The following is a 20,106-nucleotide window of genomic DNA, read 5'->3' on the forward strand; positions in this document are numbered from 1 at the left end:
AGAAGAATATGTTTATATAGGTTATGTTGAGACCAAATGTTTTGAATATTATTTTGAGCAACACATGGAAGAATATTTTGAGGAAATTCATCTAATTGTGGAATATAATTTAATTTTGAATTAATATTGTATTGAGTATCGGTATTATAATCTGCATATGATTCTGGAATTTATTAACAAGTTTTGCAATTGTTTTTGAAGGCTGATCTGTCTGTAAAATCAAATTATTTTCTTTTCTTATTTCTATTCCCACTATAATCTTGTACTATATCTATATATATATATATATATATATATATATATATATATATATATATATATATATATATATATATATATATATATATATATAATAAACATATCTTAAGCTTCAAGACAACAACAGCCTGTAAATTTCTCACTGCTGGACTAAGGCCTACTCTCCCTTTGAGGGGAAGGTTTGGAACACGTTCCACCACGCTGTTCCAATGCGGGTTGGTGGAATATAGAAGTGGCAGAATATCGATGAAACTGGACACATGCAGGTTTCCTCACGATGTTTTCCTTCACCACCGAGCACGAGATGAATTATAAACACAAATTAAGCACATGAAAATTCAGTGGTGCTTGTCTGGATTTGAACCCGCAATCATCGGTTAAGACGCATGGGTTCTATTCTAACCACTGGGCCATCTCGGCTTCAATACAATAACCTTAAATTATTGTTTCATGGAATAACTTTTTTAATTCAAAATACACGGTAAAAATACAACTAGAAATCTGTTTTACCATGGTAGTTAGAAAACTTATTAAAGTGAACAGTTAGTAAAGTTACATATTCTTTGACTAAAATATTTCACATCTGTGTATCTCATATTCTTTGGCATATATCATGTATAAAATTCGAAGCGTTGCATATGTAAAACAGATTGTCTATCAAGTGCGTCACAGTCCGTACAATTATACCGTTTCGTTAATAAATCGTGAACCAGTTAGTGACTTTCATTATCCTCCACTCAAACCCAGCAACAATTGGTGACCCCGACAGCGGCCACGGCAGCGCGGTGCGCTTGCACGCCAGCGGTGCAGCACCGCCGCACCGCCGCACCGCCGCTATTATATATAAATTTATTAAATGAAGAAAATACTAGAAAATGAAACGCACGCAACGCACGACTAAACAATGAAGAGGAAAAACAGGCAAGTTGAATTTAATTAATAAAACCATTTAAAAATCCAGAAGATGCTAAAGAAACTTATTTAAATCGCTATCGTGAAAAATTACAACAAGAACAATATTGATATCAGAAATCAGAAAAGAAACAAAAAGTAAGTTATTTGGAGCCAAAATGAAACACGTAACTTCGATGTGCAGAAAGAAAGAATTAAGGAGAAATCGAAAGAAATAAAAAAGAAAATCTTAACAAATATAATTGCAGAATTGCAAGTATCCCATATGCAGTATATGGGAGTGTCAAATGATATAGCACGACATTATTTGCCGAAAGAATTTCGCGTTTCAGCTTACAAAACACAACACGAAATATGATTCGGAATAGATATATATGGAAGTCGATGAATAAGGATGCTACTGCATGGGCATTCGTTATCTAAAGTCCAGCGGCATACGATATCGACACACGGAAAAATTGTGCATAGTAAGAGATTCGAACATTTACACGTGGACATAAGTCGGTCCATTAAGCATATGCGGTGGCTATGGGTACATAGTTACTATTGGAGATTAATTTGATGGACAGAAACACTGGCTGGCACAGAAGTATACCCTAAGTAAGGTATAGAAATGAAAAGCGATCAGATTACCGAGGAGGAGATTTCTTTCAGCCGCAAAGGCAAGTAATGGAACGGACAGACGAATATTTTAAAATACGTTAGCAGACACGGAGAAATGTATTAATATAGCTAGATTAAAGCCCGCGTTGATAATTGACACCGAAGAATGCAAGAGCGCGCCATATAAGGATACGGCTAATGTAAACACAGGAACGAACGATCCGAAGTTTACAAGTTCTGGTCGAATTAGTAAACCGGTAGTTCGCTTCAATCTGTAAGCACATCATCTTCATTGGCACTTGTTAAATATGTAAAAAATATGGGAAAAGCAAAGTCAAGAGCAAAGAAGAGCAAATTATAATATCGCAAAATAGTGCCGGTGCGCTTCTGCTACTTCAACGCTGATGGAAACTGTTCAGAGTAGAAATTTATCTATTTTTTGTCACTCTATTTATTTTTGCAATCATTGGATATTTGATGTGGAAACATTGCAAAATGAATTATGGAAGATATCTACGCATAGAATTACAGGGTTGCACGACGGTAGCATGCTGCAGGGGCGAACCGGGTCTAAACGGCCCGACCACCCAACAAATCATTGTGTGTAGATAAAGTGAATAAGTGAAACATAAAATTAAAGTGTGTTATTTTTTGTGATAAATTTTCAACTTACATTTGTAATAGTTAAGGTTCATAGTATGTTTTAAAAATTTGTAGAGATGTCAAATTTACATATACACACATATTTATATCGACAATCTTATTACTTGTTTGTTAACATATATTCTAGTTTGCGCAGAAGAAGCGCATCTCTGACCAGCACATATCGCTACCGAGCATGGCGTTGATGATGCTCGGCAGCGAAAGGTCTCCGCCCATAGTCGCTGCAAGGGTGTGCATCTGGAGCCCCCACGCAGCACACTCGTACAGGGTGTGTTACGCCGTATCCACTGGTGCACTACACTCGTGACAGGAGGGTGATTCCTCCCGCCGCGCTATCCCGTACAGGTACTTACCGAAGCATCCGTGTCCGGTAAGTATCTGTGTCATTCTGTACGACAGTGTACCGTGCTTCCTCTCGACCCAGCGACTCAAGTGGGGACGGATCGCCTCCACTGTCGGTAGGCCCGCCGTGGCCCCAGATCTTCCTGCCATCGGACGATCAGGGCTTGCTGGGCTAGAGCCCTGATCCGTCCGATCTCCGTCAACCCTGGACGCCGCCGCGGACCTTCGCCTCGACCCGGAACCGGTACACTTCCGCGAGCACCTCCGCCTGGAACTACCAGGGCGGATCGCCCGGGAGAAGTGTCACCGCAGCCCACGACACCGTACGGTACCCTCTGATGCCTCTCACCGCCTCTCACCTATGACACTCTGCGGCTTGCGCAGCAGGGCTCGATTTTTAGTGGTGAGGGCGTCTATCCAGATCGGGGCACCGTTCAGTCTTCTTAGCCTTCAAGCGACCGAGGGCTATCTCCATCTCCCGCTCCGTGATCAGTGGTGAAGTCACTGTGCCTTCGGTCACGGCGCTGGGGGCCATCTATGGAGGGACATGCTCGCCTGGGTGGGGAAAGAGTTCCCCGACCAGGCGCAGAAGGAATTCCGGCCGCAGCGTCTCGGTGACAGGGGCGCCTTGTGTGCGGAACTTCCCGCGCACACCGCGGACGCCCACGGGTCTCGATTAAGACCCGCCAGAAGCTCCTCCCTGGTTTTCTCCTTAGCCTTCCTTTTCACCAGCTGCAGATATTTTTCAACTGGCGATAAATGTCCAGTCTCTGCCCCTCCAGATCATGCGGCCCGCCAACTCCTCTGCGCTTGCGCCCTCCCTCCTCCCTGCGGAATCCCACCGCTGCACGATGGCGGCCTCCTTGACCAGCTTTCGATCGACCTGGACGGGATACCATCTCGGCAGCGTGGTCGGCACCCTCAGGGGTTCCGCCGGCCTATGAGAGGTGAAAATCTCGAATCGGATATAGCGGTCATCCGATAGAGTCTCCGCCTCCTCCTCTACTCTCCAGTTCCGCACTCTGCGAGCCACCACAAGGTTGCTATATGCGTTTCGTTACAGGTAACTCGCAACTAATAATATTTCTCAATCTGCCTACATGTATGTTATATCAGTAAAATGATATCAAATCGTTAGAAGTATTAATATTATTGGTCTAAATCTCATTATCAAGGACTTATTACTGATAAGCACGTGTGAAATGAATAAGTACCTACTTAAATCAGACCAATAACATAATACCTACTAACAATTTTAGATGATATTAAATGAAACCTCTTTGCAATCAATCTCAAATTAAACCATTTTTATTGTACGTTTAATTTTCACTTATGTTTCTGTACTTTTTATAAATCACAGATGTCATTCACCTCTTAAGATGAAAATGACAAATATTTCAAAACCATACATTTCACCTCGTAGCCATTTAACAGTGAATAGAGGAGTTGAAGCAAGAGAAAACGAGATCGCTAACAATCGTTTAGGTACGATTATCTGTGAAAGTTACGTGAGTGGAATCATGTTCGTTTGATATATTAGTGGTACTTGCATTATCTACAGAAGCAGAACTGTTAAGTTCTAGTCGTGCGCTGACAGAATGCAGCCAAAGCCATGCAAGTGGTGCGTTGGCTGCTGGCGACGCGCCGACTCTGCCATCTTCACCACCTTCTATATGCGATCAATCTGCTTCTTGCGTACAAGTATCTGTATTTATTATTTTTGTTCCGATTACATAGGATACATAGCATTGTCTAAAACACAATAATGTGGTACTTTTGACAGGTGATAGTGCAGAAACAGAGGGGGAGAACGCGCCTACCCGCTGCCTCCAGCCCCACCGTAATGCCGTGCAAAACGACGGTTTCTTTCAAATGATATTAATATCGAAATTGATTTACATTTATAAACGCAATATGACCCGAAATACTTAGAGGATAAGTTTGCGTTTTACAAACGATTATCTTCAACTGAATTCACGATGATTGTACTTAACATTTCACACCGCAATTCCTATAAATTCCACAAAAAATTATATACCATAGGTGCTGTTAGCGTATTTGTTTCGCCGCCTATAAAAAAAATCCTTACTCATAACTCATTATATCTTGTTCTCAACAGCCAGGGGGCGATACCAATACCGTCCCGGCCGCCGTTTTGTTTGCTTGCCCGGCCTTTGCTGCACTACATCAGCAATCGTTAGTCATTGGTATATAGTGAAAGCATTTTCTTATTAAATAGAAGTCAGTTCTAAACAGTGTTCTATTAATTAAATAAAGTTGGGATAAAGCTCGTTCACTGCTCGATACTGGTAAACAAGTCGGCACGCCGTTCCCTGGTGACACGGTAGACGGAAAATATGCTTATTCAGTCCTACAGGGCAAACACAGAAATGAGGTAAAATGGTACCTGCCTGATAACCTCTTTGATTTATAATACTACTAAAGTACTTTTTTGATAAAGAAAAAAAAATATTTTAGAAAAAATTAAGGACGTCCTTCTGGAAAAAAATATGCGATACAAAAAGACAAGGTTTCGAATTATTGGACAATGGTAAGAGCAGCCATTTATAAACGCCTTTTAATAATATATTTTTAACTAGTTTTGTACATAGTACACTTTAAATCAAGGACCCGACCGCATAGAGGTATACCACTTTGAAAAAACCAATGAATATCTGTGTGCACGGGACACCGCAAGAATAACGCACGTGGAGCGTGCGGCTCGATACCTCCGGCGCCCCGCCACCGCCTTGCTGTCCGAGCTCCTGGCCGTGCCGCGTGTTCTGGTGGCCGTGCCGGTGGCGATAATATTGCAAATTGAAAGGTTAGACTTTCCAACTAAGGATTAATTTTTCATACTATCTGGCTTCTTTACTTTTTAATAATTTGAAAAACTTTTGACGAAACTTTGTTTTTTTATGCTACTTAAATTTCCTTGAACTTATACATACACATGTAAAGTGATGCCTCACTTCAAAGTGAAGTCAATAGGATCGGACCATTGACTATCGGCTTAAAATTCATTATTCATGAAACTGTTGGAAGTAACTATATTTCTCGTATTTGAATGGGGATTTAAGATACCATCGCATTTTTAGCAAAACCAGATCGTTATTAAGTATTAATAGACCAATGTTTAGGTAGAAAAGACGAGCGGATGCAATGTGAAATACTCTTCTACTACTTTATGATCAGATAATCTTGCGTTTAAACAAAGACAACACGTTAGCTTGTAATGTAAAAGCAAACTTTTTAGCAAACTTTCAAATGACTACAGGTGCATATTATTGGGAGTGCGCAGCGCAATGACGGGCGCTTTACAGGCTGGGTCGGATCACTTGCTGAAACCGACTTTAGCCTTAGCTTTTAACGCGATATTGCAGCCGCCTTTAGTATTCGCAACACAAACGGCGAGCGCGCTTCGCGAAGTTATGCGTCCTCTCGCACTCGCCCTTGCCGACGTTCTTGAGCCCTTCACACGGCTGGCATCGTCGCTGCGCCTCATCCATATCGAACGCCGATGTACATGTACTCATCAAGTGTGAATTGTTTATTAAATCTTGTTCGCTACATATATAAAATGGTAAAATAATATTTGTTTTATTTTATTGTTAAGTATACCTACCCACAATAACATCATTTTTTTAAAGATGTTAGTTATGTGTGTTAGCCGATGGACTATCAGAAAGAGACTTCTAAAAGTCGATATACACAGTCAAAGAGGGGTTAGAAATTCGCATCCCGAATTTAAGGTCGGGCGTGGGGGTGTCGGTCAGGAGGGAGTACCTATACCTCCTGCCCCCGCGCGGAAATCATTAAATTTCTTTATAATTCCAATACAAACACATCAAAATTCGTACTTTTAGTTCAATTTTGGAAGTGAAGAGATATAAAATTCCAATTATTGGTATAAAATGTGATGTGATGCGGGGGTTGAGGGGTAAATTTCGACATAGGGGAGCAACCCCTTTAAAAAACAACTACTATCAACAAAATCGGGATGCGAATTTCTAATGCCAACCAGTCAAAAATCCCCTAGGGATCCTAAAGTAATTTGTGGGCACCGTATTGCAAGATCATGATTTTTCCAAAATTATGCGAAGTGGACCGATGTAGAATGGAGCAAGGTTGTTTTCTGATGAAGACAGAATCTCTTTATTTGGAGAGGACTGACGTTGTAAAGAAGACCAGAAGTGCGGTATACAGAAGCGTGTTTTAAAGAAATTACACCGTATGTTGAGGGCTATCTCGTTTTAGACTGAAATCAATTCTGAAGATCGTAGAGCGTTAGTTTTCATAGAAAATGCACAATACTACATCACGGAACTTCTTATTCGTCATGCACAACCACAGTTACTGAAGTGAGGTCGGCATCCGCCGCTTAGATTGTCCAGCACGAAGTCTCGACCTCGAACTCATTAAGCGTCTATGAAACTTCCTAAAAAGACGTGTTAGAGCTATACACCCAACCGTACGGAATATAGAGAGAAGAAAATTGCTATCACTGTCCAATGGGAGCGTATTCTTCAAGAATTATAAAAAACTTCGTTCAAAGCGTGCCACGAAGAGTTGCAGTAAGTTACTTCAGCCAGAGAAAGCCACACTCGACATTGTTTATACATAATATTATAAAAAAAATTGAAAGCGACAGTCATTATTTTAATTTTAATTTACATCTTAACTTTATCACTTGATACTTTCAGTAAATTAAGAAAAAAAAAGGTCAATTAGTTATTCTTTTGTCAAAATGAGTAATTTTCTAAAAAATATAATAAATTAAGATCGACTTAATTACCAAACAATAATTATAGATCAATGACCAAAAGTAACCGAGAGAGCTACTCACATACTTAAAAATGTTTGCATCAAAGTGTACATGTCTATATGAAAGGTTCCTGTTATTTTCTTGCGATTAGAGCTAAATGCTTGAACTAAGAAATTAAGTATTGATGAAATTAAAAATAACAACATTTATTTAAATATTTTATTGTTGCGTATCGGATGGGTGCTGGTGCTGCGGCGGCTGCGCGGGCGCGGGCGCGGGCGCGGCGGGCGCGGCGGGCGCGGCGGGCGCGTGGTGCGCGGGCGGCGCCAGGTGCGCCAGCACCACGTGCGGCGGCGGCGCGCGGGCCGCCCCGCGCCGCAGCGCCAGCTGTTGCAGCTGCAGGGTGCGCAGCGCCGCGCCGCCCGCGCCCGCGCCCCCCTCCGTCACCACACTCGCGCTCGTCGAGCCGCTCTGCAAGTCATCATAATATAAACGTGACAGAAATAAATTCGTTGAAGCAATCCATTTGTAATAATAAAGTAAATGAGTAGTAAATACCTGCGACTGGGGAGGTGAAGGGTGATGCAATATCTTTAGATGATGTCGCGCTGCGAGAGACTGCTGCCGGTAGAGCAGCTGAGCGGCGGGCGGCGCAACGACACGGGGCGATTCTCCAGAAACACGCGCACGTCTCACCGCTTCCGCTTTACCGACGGCAGCGGCACTAGCCAGCGCGGCCTGTGCGCTGTGCGCGGCCACCACGATACGCTGCGGCTGCGCAGCGGGCGCCGGTGTGACGGTCGGTGTCGATTGTGTCGCATTAGCGGAAGCCGAGCCACTGGCCCCGGCTTTCATTTTTTCCTTCGCTATACGCTCAGCGCGTCTCATGGCCACCTCCATTGGAGTCGGTGGCACGTCGTAATCGACCCCGTGGTCGGCGAGCAGAGCTGCATGTTTGGGGTTGTGATGGGCGGCGTCATCGAGGCGCCGCTTAGGCGCGGCACGACGTCGTTCGGCCGCATCGCGCATCGCATCGAGCCGTTGAAGCGGCGGGCGTGGAGCATCGTCGTCGGGCCGGCGGCGCGCGGGCGGCGGCTTGCGATGCTTGCGGCGCGCGCGCTCGGGGTCGGCGAGCGCGTCGTGTCGGTCGCGGCAGGCCCGCGGCGACCGGTAGGCGCGCGCCGTCTCGTTCACCAAGTCCGAGAGCCAATCCCAGTTCGGAGCATGAGCGGCGGGCGGCTCGGGTGGCAGACGTTGCAAGCGTAGAGCGCGGCGCAGTGCAGCGTCCTCGCAGGGAGCCCACTCGGGCGGCGGAGCGGCGTGTTCGCGTGCGGGGGTGGGCGGCGGACGCACGCGGGGCCTGGGCCGCGGGCCGGCTCGTTCGAACAGAGAGGGGGGCGCGTGGGCGGCGCGGGGAGCGGGACGCGCGCGCCGAGGGGATCGTGGGGCACGTGTCTCCCGCCAGCGCACGGGCGGCAGCAGGGCGTCGGAGGCGGCGCCGCGACGGTACAGCGGCCGCGCCCAACTCTCGCAGTACACGTCGCCGTCGCTGGATGGCGGCGTCGGCGGGCACCAAATCTGTAAACGAGCGAGTATTAAGCGAAACCGTTACTAGCGATTAATGTGTCGACCCATTATTTAAGATTTCATTTCCTTACTCACCGGCATTCGCTCTATGACGCCGTTTCCACTCACCCACATCTGTAAATGATAGTATTAAAAAAAGTCAAGCTTAGAGTTTAATAACAATTAAAAACTAAAAATTATGTACTTAATATAAATAATACACTCACCCCCATGAATAAAAATGACAAATTGAAACGTTAGCTAATTCTACGTTACGTATTTATTAGTTTTAATGCACTATATTCGAAACATATCCACATAAAAAAATATTGTTAAAAGTACACGTCGCTGTTAAATAAATTCATCCAGTGTGGGCAGTGCCTTTCTTCTTTTATTTATGATTTCTTTCAGTTTATTGGAATTCAGTGATAATTAGAACGTCTTTAGACCAAGATTTTAAATTCTACTATGTATACAGTTGTGATCAAACAATTAAGAAAGATTCACAATAAATACTAATCAAGAAAGTATTACAAGACTCAATGTTACTGGCACATCACATCGCGCCGTGGGTCCACGGAGATGCGCGATAGTAGTGTTATTGGGGACCACTCATTTTGAATTATTTTCTTGCTAAACTTAATTTTGACGTTATGAGCATTATTCGGAGTGAAGTATATTCCAGAAGTCACTTTACGTAATTAAGTAGTTGCCGAAGATTCGCAAGTATATTCATTGTATTTTGAACTCTCCACGATTGTAGTACTATATTGAACTAGTTGAATAGCATTATAAAATATTGCATTGCGGTATGACGACAACACAGAACGGTCGAATGAAATTATAATTAAAAAAAAATGCCCTATAAATAAGCATGTCACTCTTAATTATTTGACCAAAGCTAAAGCTATCATACCTAATATAGGAATTCATAATGTACAAAATCTATGTGTACTGATTATATGGTTCAATTTAATATGTCTATAGATGTATATCTTTGTTTATAAAATCATTTGTATATAAATGAACTGGAAATCTTTTGTAAATACTTTTCTTTAAAGTAAAAATGTATATTATGAAAATAATTATGAAAATAATATAAGCGCAACGCATTCAGAAGTGAAGGGGCGGGCGGTACCGGGCGGTACCGGGCGGCACCGGGCGGGGCGGGGTGCGCCGCTCGGTCTCGCCCGTAAATGCTTGCACGCCTTATATCCCTGACGTTCGCGGGCGGTGTCGCCGTTTTGGTGGCTTCTCGCGAGAACACCGAGCCGAGAGCGAGGTCAAGCATTTACGGACGAGTATCGAGCGGCACCAAAACGTCGAACGTCAGAAATATAAAAACGCAAGTGTACATAGTGTCAAATCATTTATTGTTCTGTCTATCGGGGGCGCCCGCGAGCCACGAATCGAGGGTGCCGTTGCGGAGCGCCCGTCGCCGAGCGCCGCCTCCCTCCGCGCCCGCCTCGTCCAAAGTCCATAGGTTAATGTGCACCGTGCCGCGCGAGCGAGTGCGCGGGGCGGCCGCCGCGCCGGCGGGCGGCGCGGGCGCGTCGGCGGGCGGCGGCGCGGGCGGGGAGGGCGGCGGCGACGGCGGCGGCGGCGGCGCGGGCGGGGACTTCGTGGCGACGCGCGCTCGACGTCGCCGGCGGGCACGCACCTTGGCGCGCGAGTCCTCGCGACTGTAGGTCAGTTCGGGATCCGGCTCTGCTTCGGGTTCCACGCTAGCGGGCTCGTCTCGAAGCGCACGTCGTGCCTGCTCCCATTCTCGTAGCTGACGTCGCATCTCACCGAGTGCGGCTCGTTCGGCCTCCGTAGCTGCTTCGCTAGTTTCGACAAGTCGCATAGCATACTTCTCTACTGGTGTGAGCTAAAAAAAAAAAACAAAATACACTTGAAAATCTGATAACACACATGAAATATGTGAATCTATGGTGGTGGTTGGTTGCAAATTATAAACCCGACTGAGTGGATACCACTCACTCTTGACACACTGTATCGTTCTGTTTCAATTTGAAGAGTCAGTCGGCCACATTACATCTAAATTCGCAAAGTTGACCGCACACTAACGATTAGTCAATATTTGATAGTATAGATACAATCGTATCATTATTTTAATAAATCTATTTAACAATTTTAAAATGAAGATGGAAAATTGAGTCACGAGCGCAACGTGGCACGACCACACACACACCTGTTTCATGAGCACAGCAAACTCGGCCGCGTCGGGGTCGTCGTGCGCGGCGCGCGGCGAGGCGGCGTGCGAGCGCTCGCGCGCGTCGTCGTCGAGCGGCAGCGTCTCGTCGAACTCGGCCAGGTCGCCCTGCGCCTCGGCGCGCGCCGCCTGCGCCGCGGCCGCGTCCGCCTCGTCCTCGGCCGCCGCCAGCGCCGACTCGAGCTCGCCGCCCTCCGCCGCGTCACCGTCTCCACCGTCGCTCACGGCTTCCGCCTCAGCACCGAATAATTCCTTGATATTTGCCTTAAAATGCACATACGAATATTTATATAGTATATCGATTTTTTTATAATGTTTAACGTAAATTGCATATAACAAGTTACTCACAGCACGCAAATAGGACGTAGTGAAATGCCCATCCTCGATAGCCAAGTGACCGAGAGTTCGCTTCTGTTCCGCTTTGCGTAAGATATTCTCCTCGACGGTAGCGGCGGTCACGAGTCTATACACGTGAACGTCCCTAGTTTGACCGATGCGGTGACAGCGATCTTGTGCCTGTGCGTCCATCGTTGGGTTCCAGTCCGAATCATAAAAAACCACTGAATCGGCACCCGTCAGGTTAAGCCCGACACCTCCACTCCTGGTCGAGAGAATGAAAGCAAAAATTCGCGGGTCGCCGTTGAATCGATCGACCAGAGGCTGTCGCTGATCGACTTTCGTCGCGCCGTCGAGTCTCAGATACGTGTGTCCGTGCATCGATAGAAAGCCTTCCAGGACGTCCAGCACTCGCGTCATCTGCGTGAATATCAACACGCGGTGGCCACCCGCCCTCAATCGACGCAGCAGACCGTCCAACGTCTGGAGTTTACCTACAATACGAATTCGTTGAAATGTTGCAAAAAGAGATGAATACATTGATAATATATAAAAATGTAGATGCAAGCAAGTACCGCAGTCGTATTGCAGCAGGCGCGGGTGTGGGAAGGCGACGGCGTGGCGGGAGGCGGGGGCGTGCAGCAGCGCCAGCACAGCGCGCGCCGGCGCCAGCGCGGCGGCCTCCACGGCGGCCACGCGGCGGCGCCAGTCGCGCGCGCCCGCCGCGCCGCACACCGCGCCCGCGCCGCTCGACACCTGCACCGCGGACGCGCGGCACGACGCCCAGCATATTCCGAATCTACAAAAGAAGGAACGAACGTATGAGGTCTTACCTATCGTACCAACGGTACAGGCTGATGAATGAGTTTAGTTTTTTCGAATTAAGTTTCTGTTCGTTTCAAAATAGACTTATTATGTTTTTATCTGATGAAATGTAACTTAACATAGGGACATACATTTACGTAATATTATTTTAAACGGCAGGGCTACTGGCAAATAGCATAGAATATGTGAGTCTCAGATGTATCCGATTTACATAAATATGTATGTAAAAAAGTTTGAGACCCTGTCTGCACTTTATTAGTTAAAGCGTCAGATAAGAGATCAAAAATAGGAATGGTAAGAAAAAACTTTTCATATTTTATTACTTACCTATCGATTATGTCATGCATTTCGTCCAAAAGAACGTTCAGACTTCGGGGTGGAACAGGCGGAGGTCCAGCGCTCACGGCCTCTCGCAAATCCGCTCCGAACAGTGGGAGACGCCAGCAGCGACGCTCGTTGACCGTAGCGAGACGACGCAGACAAGAGCGGCGGTGCATCTCGAGCCGCGCGCTCGCGCCCCGTGCGGTCTGCGCCGCGGCGGGCGGCGGGGCGGCGCTGGCGGCCGCGCGCGCCGTGGCCGCGTGCACGGGGCCCGACGCGACGAGCGGCGCGGCGGGGGGCACGCGCAGCGTTGGCGGCGTTCGCGGAACCAGTCGCAGGTGCAACCGTAATGCCGCGGGAGGCGGCCGAGGTGGCGAGACTCGTGGCGTGTCGGGAAGCTCCTCGACGAGTCGACGCGGCGGAGCGAGGTGTCTCGCCCGATGTGCGGCAAACGCGCCCGCGCCCTCGACCTCGAGCGAGGCGAGATCTCCGCCGAGGCGAGCGGAAAATTGCTCTCGATCCACGATATCACTGATAAGAGTTAGCGCCGGGATGCGGTACCGCAGGGCGGTCAACTGCAGCGGCGAAGCCACAGGCCGAGGCTCAAAGAGGTCGGGGTGATTGCACACCTTCCGAAGCTGCATGAGCACGTTGATCACGCTCAGCAGATTGCCAGACGCGAGGCACTCCTTTGTTCTATACAAAATTATTTGTTAATCAAAAGTATTGAGGCTTATGTAATCAATTTAATTGCTTAAAATCTTTGTCAACGATCTTTCTTACTTAGCCCGTGACATAAAGTCGTCGTAAAGGAACCGTTGCCGCTTGGACAGGCGGCAAAGCAAGACGTGTTCATACTTCCGCGGCATCTGTCGCTCCACGTCCGCCTTGAGTCGCCGCAAGAGGAACGGCCGAAGTACCTGCGTACAATAACTTTATTCAATATAAATAATCGGAACGTTTATATTTGTAAAAGCATTCCGTGGACCCGCGGTAATCTGACAAACGTTTTTCAGGACAGTGTGGGACTATCAAATTTGTCGCATTATAGAGCACTGCCTATGACTATAGCCCGGATTTTTTTAAAAAGAGTACCTTGTAATCCGACAAATTACACATCCAATGATAGGAGCCCTATCTAATGTAGAAAACAAAAAGATGTCGGATAACAGGGGTGCCGGATTACCGGGAGTCCAGTGTACGAGCGATAAGGAGATGGAGCGACGTGCCTCGTGCAGGCGGCGCACGAGCGCGTCGCTGTAGCGGTGCGAGCCGTCGGCGATGCCGGCCACGGGCGCGAACCACTCGCGGAACTCCGTGTGCGACGCGAACACGTCCGGCATCAGGAAGTGCATCAGCGACCACAGCTCCAGCAGGCTGTTCTGCAGCGGCGTGCCCGTCAGCAGCAGTCGCCTGCACATAATCGCGAATCGCTACCGTGTTGTTCCCTTTTGTATGTGGCTAAGGTTTAAAAGAGTCAGTTCCGTCTAATTCGAGACCGAGAATATAAATATGATCAAGAGAGTTACCTAAATTTTTTACCTTTCTGTTTGAAAATTCAGTAACATCTGCCACCTCTGAGATTTGAAGTTTTTTATATTTTGAGCTTCGTCGAGAATGAGATATTTCCATTTTTTTCTACGAAAACTTTGATGGTCCTGCACCACAAGCTTGTAAGACGTTATGCACACATGAAAAGAGTTCGCTTTCGTCCAACCGACTCGTTTTAGTTTTCGCTCCTTTATCGTGCCATAATATGTGAGAATCTTAAAAGATGGACACCACTTTTTGAATTCTATTTCCCAATTTAGCACAACTGACGTCGGCGCGACGACGAGATGCGGCCCCCAGTCGTGGTGCTCGAGCGCGAGATGCGCCAGCAGCGCGATCGTTTGGATGGTCTTGCCGAGGCCCATCTCGTCGGCCAAGATTCCATTGAGACGCCGCGTGTGCATGGTGGCTAACCAGTGCAAGCCCACGTGTTGATACTCGCGCAGTGAATGTCGCAGAAGTCTCGGGACCGGCGTGCCCACCACAGTATCCGAGAGAGTGTTCCCCGTGGGCTGCAGCGTCGCCGCCAACGACGCGGCCGCCTCCACGCGCTGCTCGCCGGCCGCCCCGCCCGCCCCGTCCGCCCCCTCCGGCCCCTCCGCGGCGACCGCGCCCTCACCTTCTTCCAATGCCTCCATCGTGCTCGCCTCTTTTGTGTCCATTAAAGCTTCCAGCTGCTCCGACGCAGAGGACCCCATACTAGCAGATTCGGAATTATCGTCATCATCTGAATCTACTTCCGTGTCCGAAGAGTGGTCGCTAGTTTCTGTCACCGGGGGGGCTGTACCCGCGTAGCGCCGAACTAGTTCGTTTATATCGAGATCGGCCTCGTCCTTGAGCGCTGCTATTTCAGCAGCGGCGTCCTCTGGTCGCTCGTTCTGCTCCTGTTCGGCGATAGTGTCCTCGTCATCGGCGGAATCATCGTCAGGACCGTAGTCGGAGGGCGGGGGCGAGTGTGCGGGTAAATAGCCGGGCGGCAATAGGTCTCCGAGATCGAGATGCGACTCCCGCCGGAGCGCCTCGATTTCGTCCCGGTGGTCGGCGGCGTCGTCCGCGGCCTCCCGCTCGGCGGCGGCGATGGTCTCCTCGTCGTCGTCGGAGTCCCCGCGCGGCTGGAACTCGTCGTCGGAGGGCGGCGTGTCGGGCGCGTGGGCGAGCGCGGGCGCGGCGGGCGCGCCCAGGTTGGCGGCGAGCTGGCGCGAGTAGCGCTCGGTGCGGTCCACGATGTAGCTCAGCTGCTCGTCGAGGGCTTCCTTGCGCGCTCGCTCGACACGTCGCACGCGCTTCCATTCCACCAGCTACACACAACATCAACGATTAGCCTCAGGTCACACAAGAAAATGTAATCTATTCATCATTAGGAATGACATTCAATTATAATTACTGCCTTCAAATTTACATCATATCAGAGTTTTAACTAGTCATAACAATAATTGTTGGTGAATGGAGGATGAATTTCAACAGACATGACTATTGTGTTGAAATGATAGATTTCACATATTATTCACTAATATTGTTTTTAATTTGACAGTTTTATTAGAAGTTTATGAATTTTAATAAAACTATATTACTTTTTTATAATTTAGATTAATTTCCAAACACAAATAAATTTTCCAATGTGTCTTATATGAATATACTAGTACTCGCCCTGCAGCTACATACACTATTCGCGCGCGGCTTGGCTCGCGTTATAAGGTTAAAGTTGCCATGCGTCATGCAAAAATGTAGCCTATGTTCTTTCTTGGAATTCAAGTTAGCTTCATAACAAATTTCATCAAACTCAGTTCAGCGGTTTGGTCATGAAAGAGTGACAAACTGACAGACAGAGTTTCTTTTACATTTATAACATTATGTTATGATATAAAATAAAATTGATTACCTTTTCAACATTAGTCCAAAACATTCTTATTTCTTTGGCTGCAAAAGCAGCTATTTTTTTTAATTGCAATTCTTGGGCTTTCTCTGCTTTCTGAGCAGCCGCAGCCTTATCTTGAAAATATTTTTGTACAGCACGAGCACACTAAAAAAAATATAAGTAGAATAGGTTTAATTTATATACCTAACAGATCATAAACTATTACAAGTTCACTTTTTGCTCAATTTTTTGTATCTATGCCAGATTCAAAAAATGGAGCTTGGGTTTGCAATATTTATTTATTTTCTAAAAAAAAAGTAAAATACCTTTTTAGCAGCTTGTTTTTTCCATTTGCGCTCGTGTGCAAAGTCCTGAGCGAGCCATGCCATTTCTTCGAGCAGGTAGTCCCAATGTGTCTTCGGCCGAGGAGGCTCAAGGACACGTGGAAGGCGCCGCTCCGTCCAAAGGCCCGCGCGAGCTAGCTCCGCCACGCGGGCCGCAACGTAAGCTTCTTGTTTCGCCTTTTCGACCATTTCGTCGGCGGCGGGAGTAGTGGAAGTGACAGGAGCCACGACTACAGGAGCAGCTGGCGTTTGTGGAGAGCAAGACGAGATGACGGCGACGGCAGGCGGCAGTGCGACAGGCGCGGGCGGTGGCTCGGGTGGCGGTGGAGCGGCGGGTGGAGGTCGCCGTGCCTCTAGGAAGGCTACCAACTGCGGAGCAGGGGGTCTCTTTCGCCAGGCCGCATAATCCATCATGTTACCGCCCGCCTGAAGGAAGTACAGCTCGCTCAGTTGCTCCGTGAACCTGTAACCGAGCGCGACGCTAGAGCGGCGACGCGTCCTCGACGCGACCAACAAACAAAGAATACACCTTACCTATCGCGCAGGTTCTTCAGCCTGAGTAGTTTGTACTCGAGTACTCGCTTCCGGAGCGTAGACACGTCGTCGGTAGCGAGTAGTTTGGTTCTCTTGCGCGGCGGTTCGTCGGCACGCTCAGGCGCCGCCACGCCGTTGAGCGTCTCATCTCCGACACCAGCCCCTCCCCCGCCTCCGCCGCAACTGTTACCGCGTTCCACGCCCTAAAAATTGTGTTTTTTATTTCACTCAATTTCACTTTATATTTTAAGTTTATTGTATAAAACATATTTTACTCTTAGTAAAAAATATTACAATAAAAATGTTTAAACAACTCTACTTGTTGCATTATAGTCAGATGTTAGGTAAGTAGGAATAATGGAGAATCATTTATTTACTTTTTGAAAATAAAATGATAGGTAAACTGCCTGGATGACATGCAGATGATAATAACTCATCTGATGGTCACTTCTACCCTCAGATCTTGAAATGGCAAGAAGGTTTATATCTAAACCTATCTATATATATATATATATATATACCTGAATATACAAATAATTCAAATTGAAGGCTTTGCTATAAACCAAAAAGAATATCCTTTAATTCCTAATTTTATTAAGATAATGATAAATAAAGACCAAATAAAATAGCTTAAATTCAGCCCAACATAATATTTAAAATTATGACCAATTATCAGCAGCCAGTCTCAAGTGAAAAGCAGACTACTAAGAAGAACATAATATAAAGCATGAGTGTGTGTCTGTAAACATGTTTATACCCTCTATTCTATTACTCCCGTAATCAGATGGGACCACAAATCTGATACAACCAGATAAAGTTCAAGAGCAAGACCAATTGCTTTATGTTTCTCCAGAGTGTACACACTACTAATTCTTAGACTGAATATCGTTACTGAGATTTTTTTGACAGAAAAGACTGACTTGGGTTTGAACACAAGACTGTAGAACTTGCAGAATAATTCCTAGCCACTAGATCAGTGAGGTAATCAAAATAAGCATTTTGCTAATATATAATTTAATAAATAAATATAAGCTTGTACATGTGCAATGCATGGACAGCGCTTTTAGGCAAATTTTAATTCTATGAAAAATATGATTATATTAAAATTAAGACAAATCTTCATTTTAAAAGAAATTTGCATGGAAAGGAGTAAAAATTATTATATATAAAGAAAATTCTTTTCTTAATGTGACATTTGATACATCTGTGTATCACTGCACTCCTTTAAATAGTTGCTTTAGAATCAGATCAATTAAAAATAAAATAAAATAAAATCTAATCACCCATACAAATTCAGCAGGCAATATTGATACATACATTTTATTTATGTATAAATAGTTATCTACGGTGCACCATTTCAATAAGTTCCACAATTACGTATATTAACTGAGAATATGGACAGAAAGCATGCAATGCAGTATTACCTAAACTAATACAAAGCTTTTATTAAAAGTTTTTGTTTGACTTTAACTTGATGAACAACTATAGTTTTTATTGCAGAGAGTACTAAATTTAAGATTACTTGTACAGGTGTCTCTTTACCAATGACTTGTAGTATAGCAAACCGCATAATATTCAATTATTACATCTTAATTATAAAGCTTTAATAATTAAGGATATTATAATGGCAATAATTTCTTAATTACACTATCTATCATATAGAAATAATTGAGATAAGAACATAAACAAAATAAATATCAAGTTACATTTCGTCATTGATATGGAGAACAAAAATACATTGTGTCAAGCTATTACTAATGTTTATTTATGTAATATATCTTATATTCCAATGCTTCTTTTATTCCGGGAACATATAACTTATTTAATGATTATTTGGAATTTTTATTTATATAAACATTTTGTAAAAATTTCGGGCGTAAAGTTAATAGTATTCGTAAAACTTAATATAGAAAAATGTAACATTGCTATATTTACCATGAGTGGTAATGTTGATGTTGCTCCGATAGGTAAGGCGGGCTCATTTCGTCCGCTCATACTGCGACATTGCGGGCCAAACACGAATCCAAATACAATTACTTAACTTAAATAAAAAATCAACACAATTTTTTTCACAGCACTGCACTAACTTTCGGACGCCAATTCCTTGTTTTGATATAATATATATTAATATATATTGATATTCAGTCTTCTTAGAGGGGTTATGATAATTACTTTAACAACGGCTTAAATAAGTTAAAACGTTTGACATATCCCAATAAATTACATTAACAAAATTTCTGTAAACCCTGTATAAGCCGCTATAAACAGTTCTCTGTGACAAACGTAGTCCGGCGGCAGCCATATTGAAGAAACGATTGATGTTTGCAAAGATGAGATATTTAATCGGCACTTATTTCCTTAAGCATAAGGTATCACAATAAAATTATTACATATTATGTATTTCTGCAAACGCTTTAATCATATTCAAATAATATTTACAAAAATCACACTGAAATATCACTTTATTTCAATTTTTTCAATAAATTGTTTTGTCTCATACAGAAATAAAGTTACCACTACTCAAAATCAAGATGATTATTGTCATTTGTCAGTGCCGACTAGCAACTGGCGAGTGGCGACCGCTAATCGACAACTACTGGATTACTAATTAGTTCTAGTTTCGTCACATCATTTTGATAAATAATTATTCTACATCTGGGGCAACAATTTAAATATAATAAATTTATTAATATGTTCGCCAACCTTTAGGTTATTGCCATCAAAAGCAAAACATTTGACATCATGCATATAAATTTTTAACAGCCACTAACCAGTCATATGAACAGGTAAATAAGCCGAAAAAATATTCTTGCTTAAGTTTTATCCACTCATCACAATCGCATCTTACAAGTTTTATTTTATGGTTTCAACTTAAATCAACCTTTTTTCGGTATAAATCTTTCAACATCTGCAATGAATATTGGTTTTTACTCTTTATTTCTTCACTTGATAATACTATTTATTTATTTTTTTGTATTATTTGTCCTTTATTGAAGATTTTTGTTTTCTTTTTTTA

At 44.9% G+C, this 20,106-nt stretch overlaps 1 protein-coding gene and 1 long non-coding RNA gene across 2 annotated transcripts; one reads left to right on the forward strand and one right to left on the reverse strand.

Annotated features, from left to right (window-relative positions):
• The first annotated feature begins 4,804 nt into the window (after positions 1–4,804).
• Positions 4,805–5,598, forward strand: LOC124533853. Its single transcript, XR_006966706.1, has 3 exons — positions 4,805–5,173; positions 5,257–5,329; positions 5,407–5,598. It is a non-coding gene; the product is annotated as an uncharacterized LOC124533853 (long non-coding RNA).
• Positions 5,599–10,461: 4,863 nt separating this feature from the next.
• LOC124533331 (helicase domino) lies at positions 10,462–19,636 on the reverse strand. Its single transcript, XM_047108536.1, has 12 exons — positions 19,026–19,636; positions 17,091–17,293; positions 16,539–17,019; positions 16,237–16,377; positions 14,349–15,655; positions 14,036–14,219; positions 13,590–13,726; positions 12,813–13,502; positions 12,236–12,459; positions 11,673–12,154; positions 11,304–11,588; positions 10,462–10,979 (listed from the first exon to the last, which is right to left on the reverse strand). The coding sequence occupies exons 1-12, from the start codon at positions 19,083–19,085 to the stop codon at positions 10,476–10,478; spliced, it is 4,698 nt and encodes a 1,565-aa protein (XP_046964492.1). The 5' UTR covers positions 19,086–19,636; the 3' UTR covers positions 10,462–10,475.
• Positions 19,637–20,106: the final 470 nt, after the last annotated feature.

The sequence above is a fragment of the Vanessa cardui genome, chromosome 11 (genome assembly GCF_905220365.1).
Source record: "Vanessa cardui chromosome 11, ilVanCard2.1, whole genome shotgun sequence".
NCBI lineage: Eukaryota > Metazoa > Arthropoda > Insecta > Lepidoptera > Nymphalidae > Vanessa > Vanessa cardui.

What these genes read in the sequence shown, in the direction of transcription:
- LOC124533331 (XM_047108536.1), bottom strand. Translation starts at nt 19,085, where the DNA reads ATGAGCGGACGAAATGAGCCCGCCTTACCTATCGGAGCAACATCAACA. An exon ending in CTGAAGAACCTGCGCGATAG is followed by an intron (nt 17,020 to 17,090) that starts GTAAGGTGTATT and finishes GCTCGGTTACAG; the next exon opens with GTTCACGGAGCAACTGAGCG. An exon ending in CCTGCTGCAATACGACTGCG is followed by an intron (nt 12,155 to 12,235) that starts GTACTTGCTTGC and finishes TTCGTATTGTAG; the next exon opens with GTAAACTCCAGACGTTGGAC.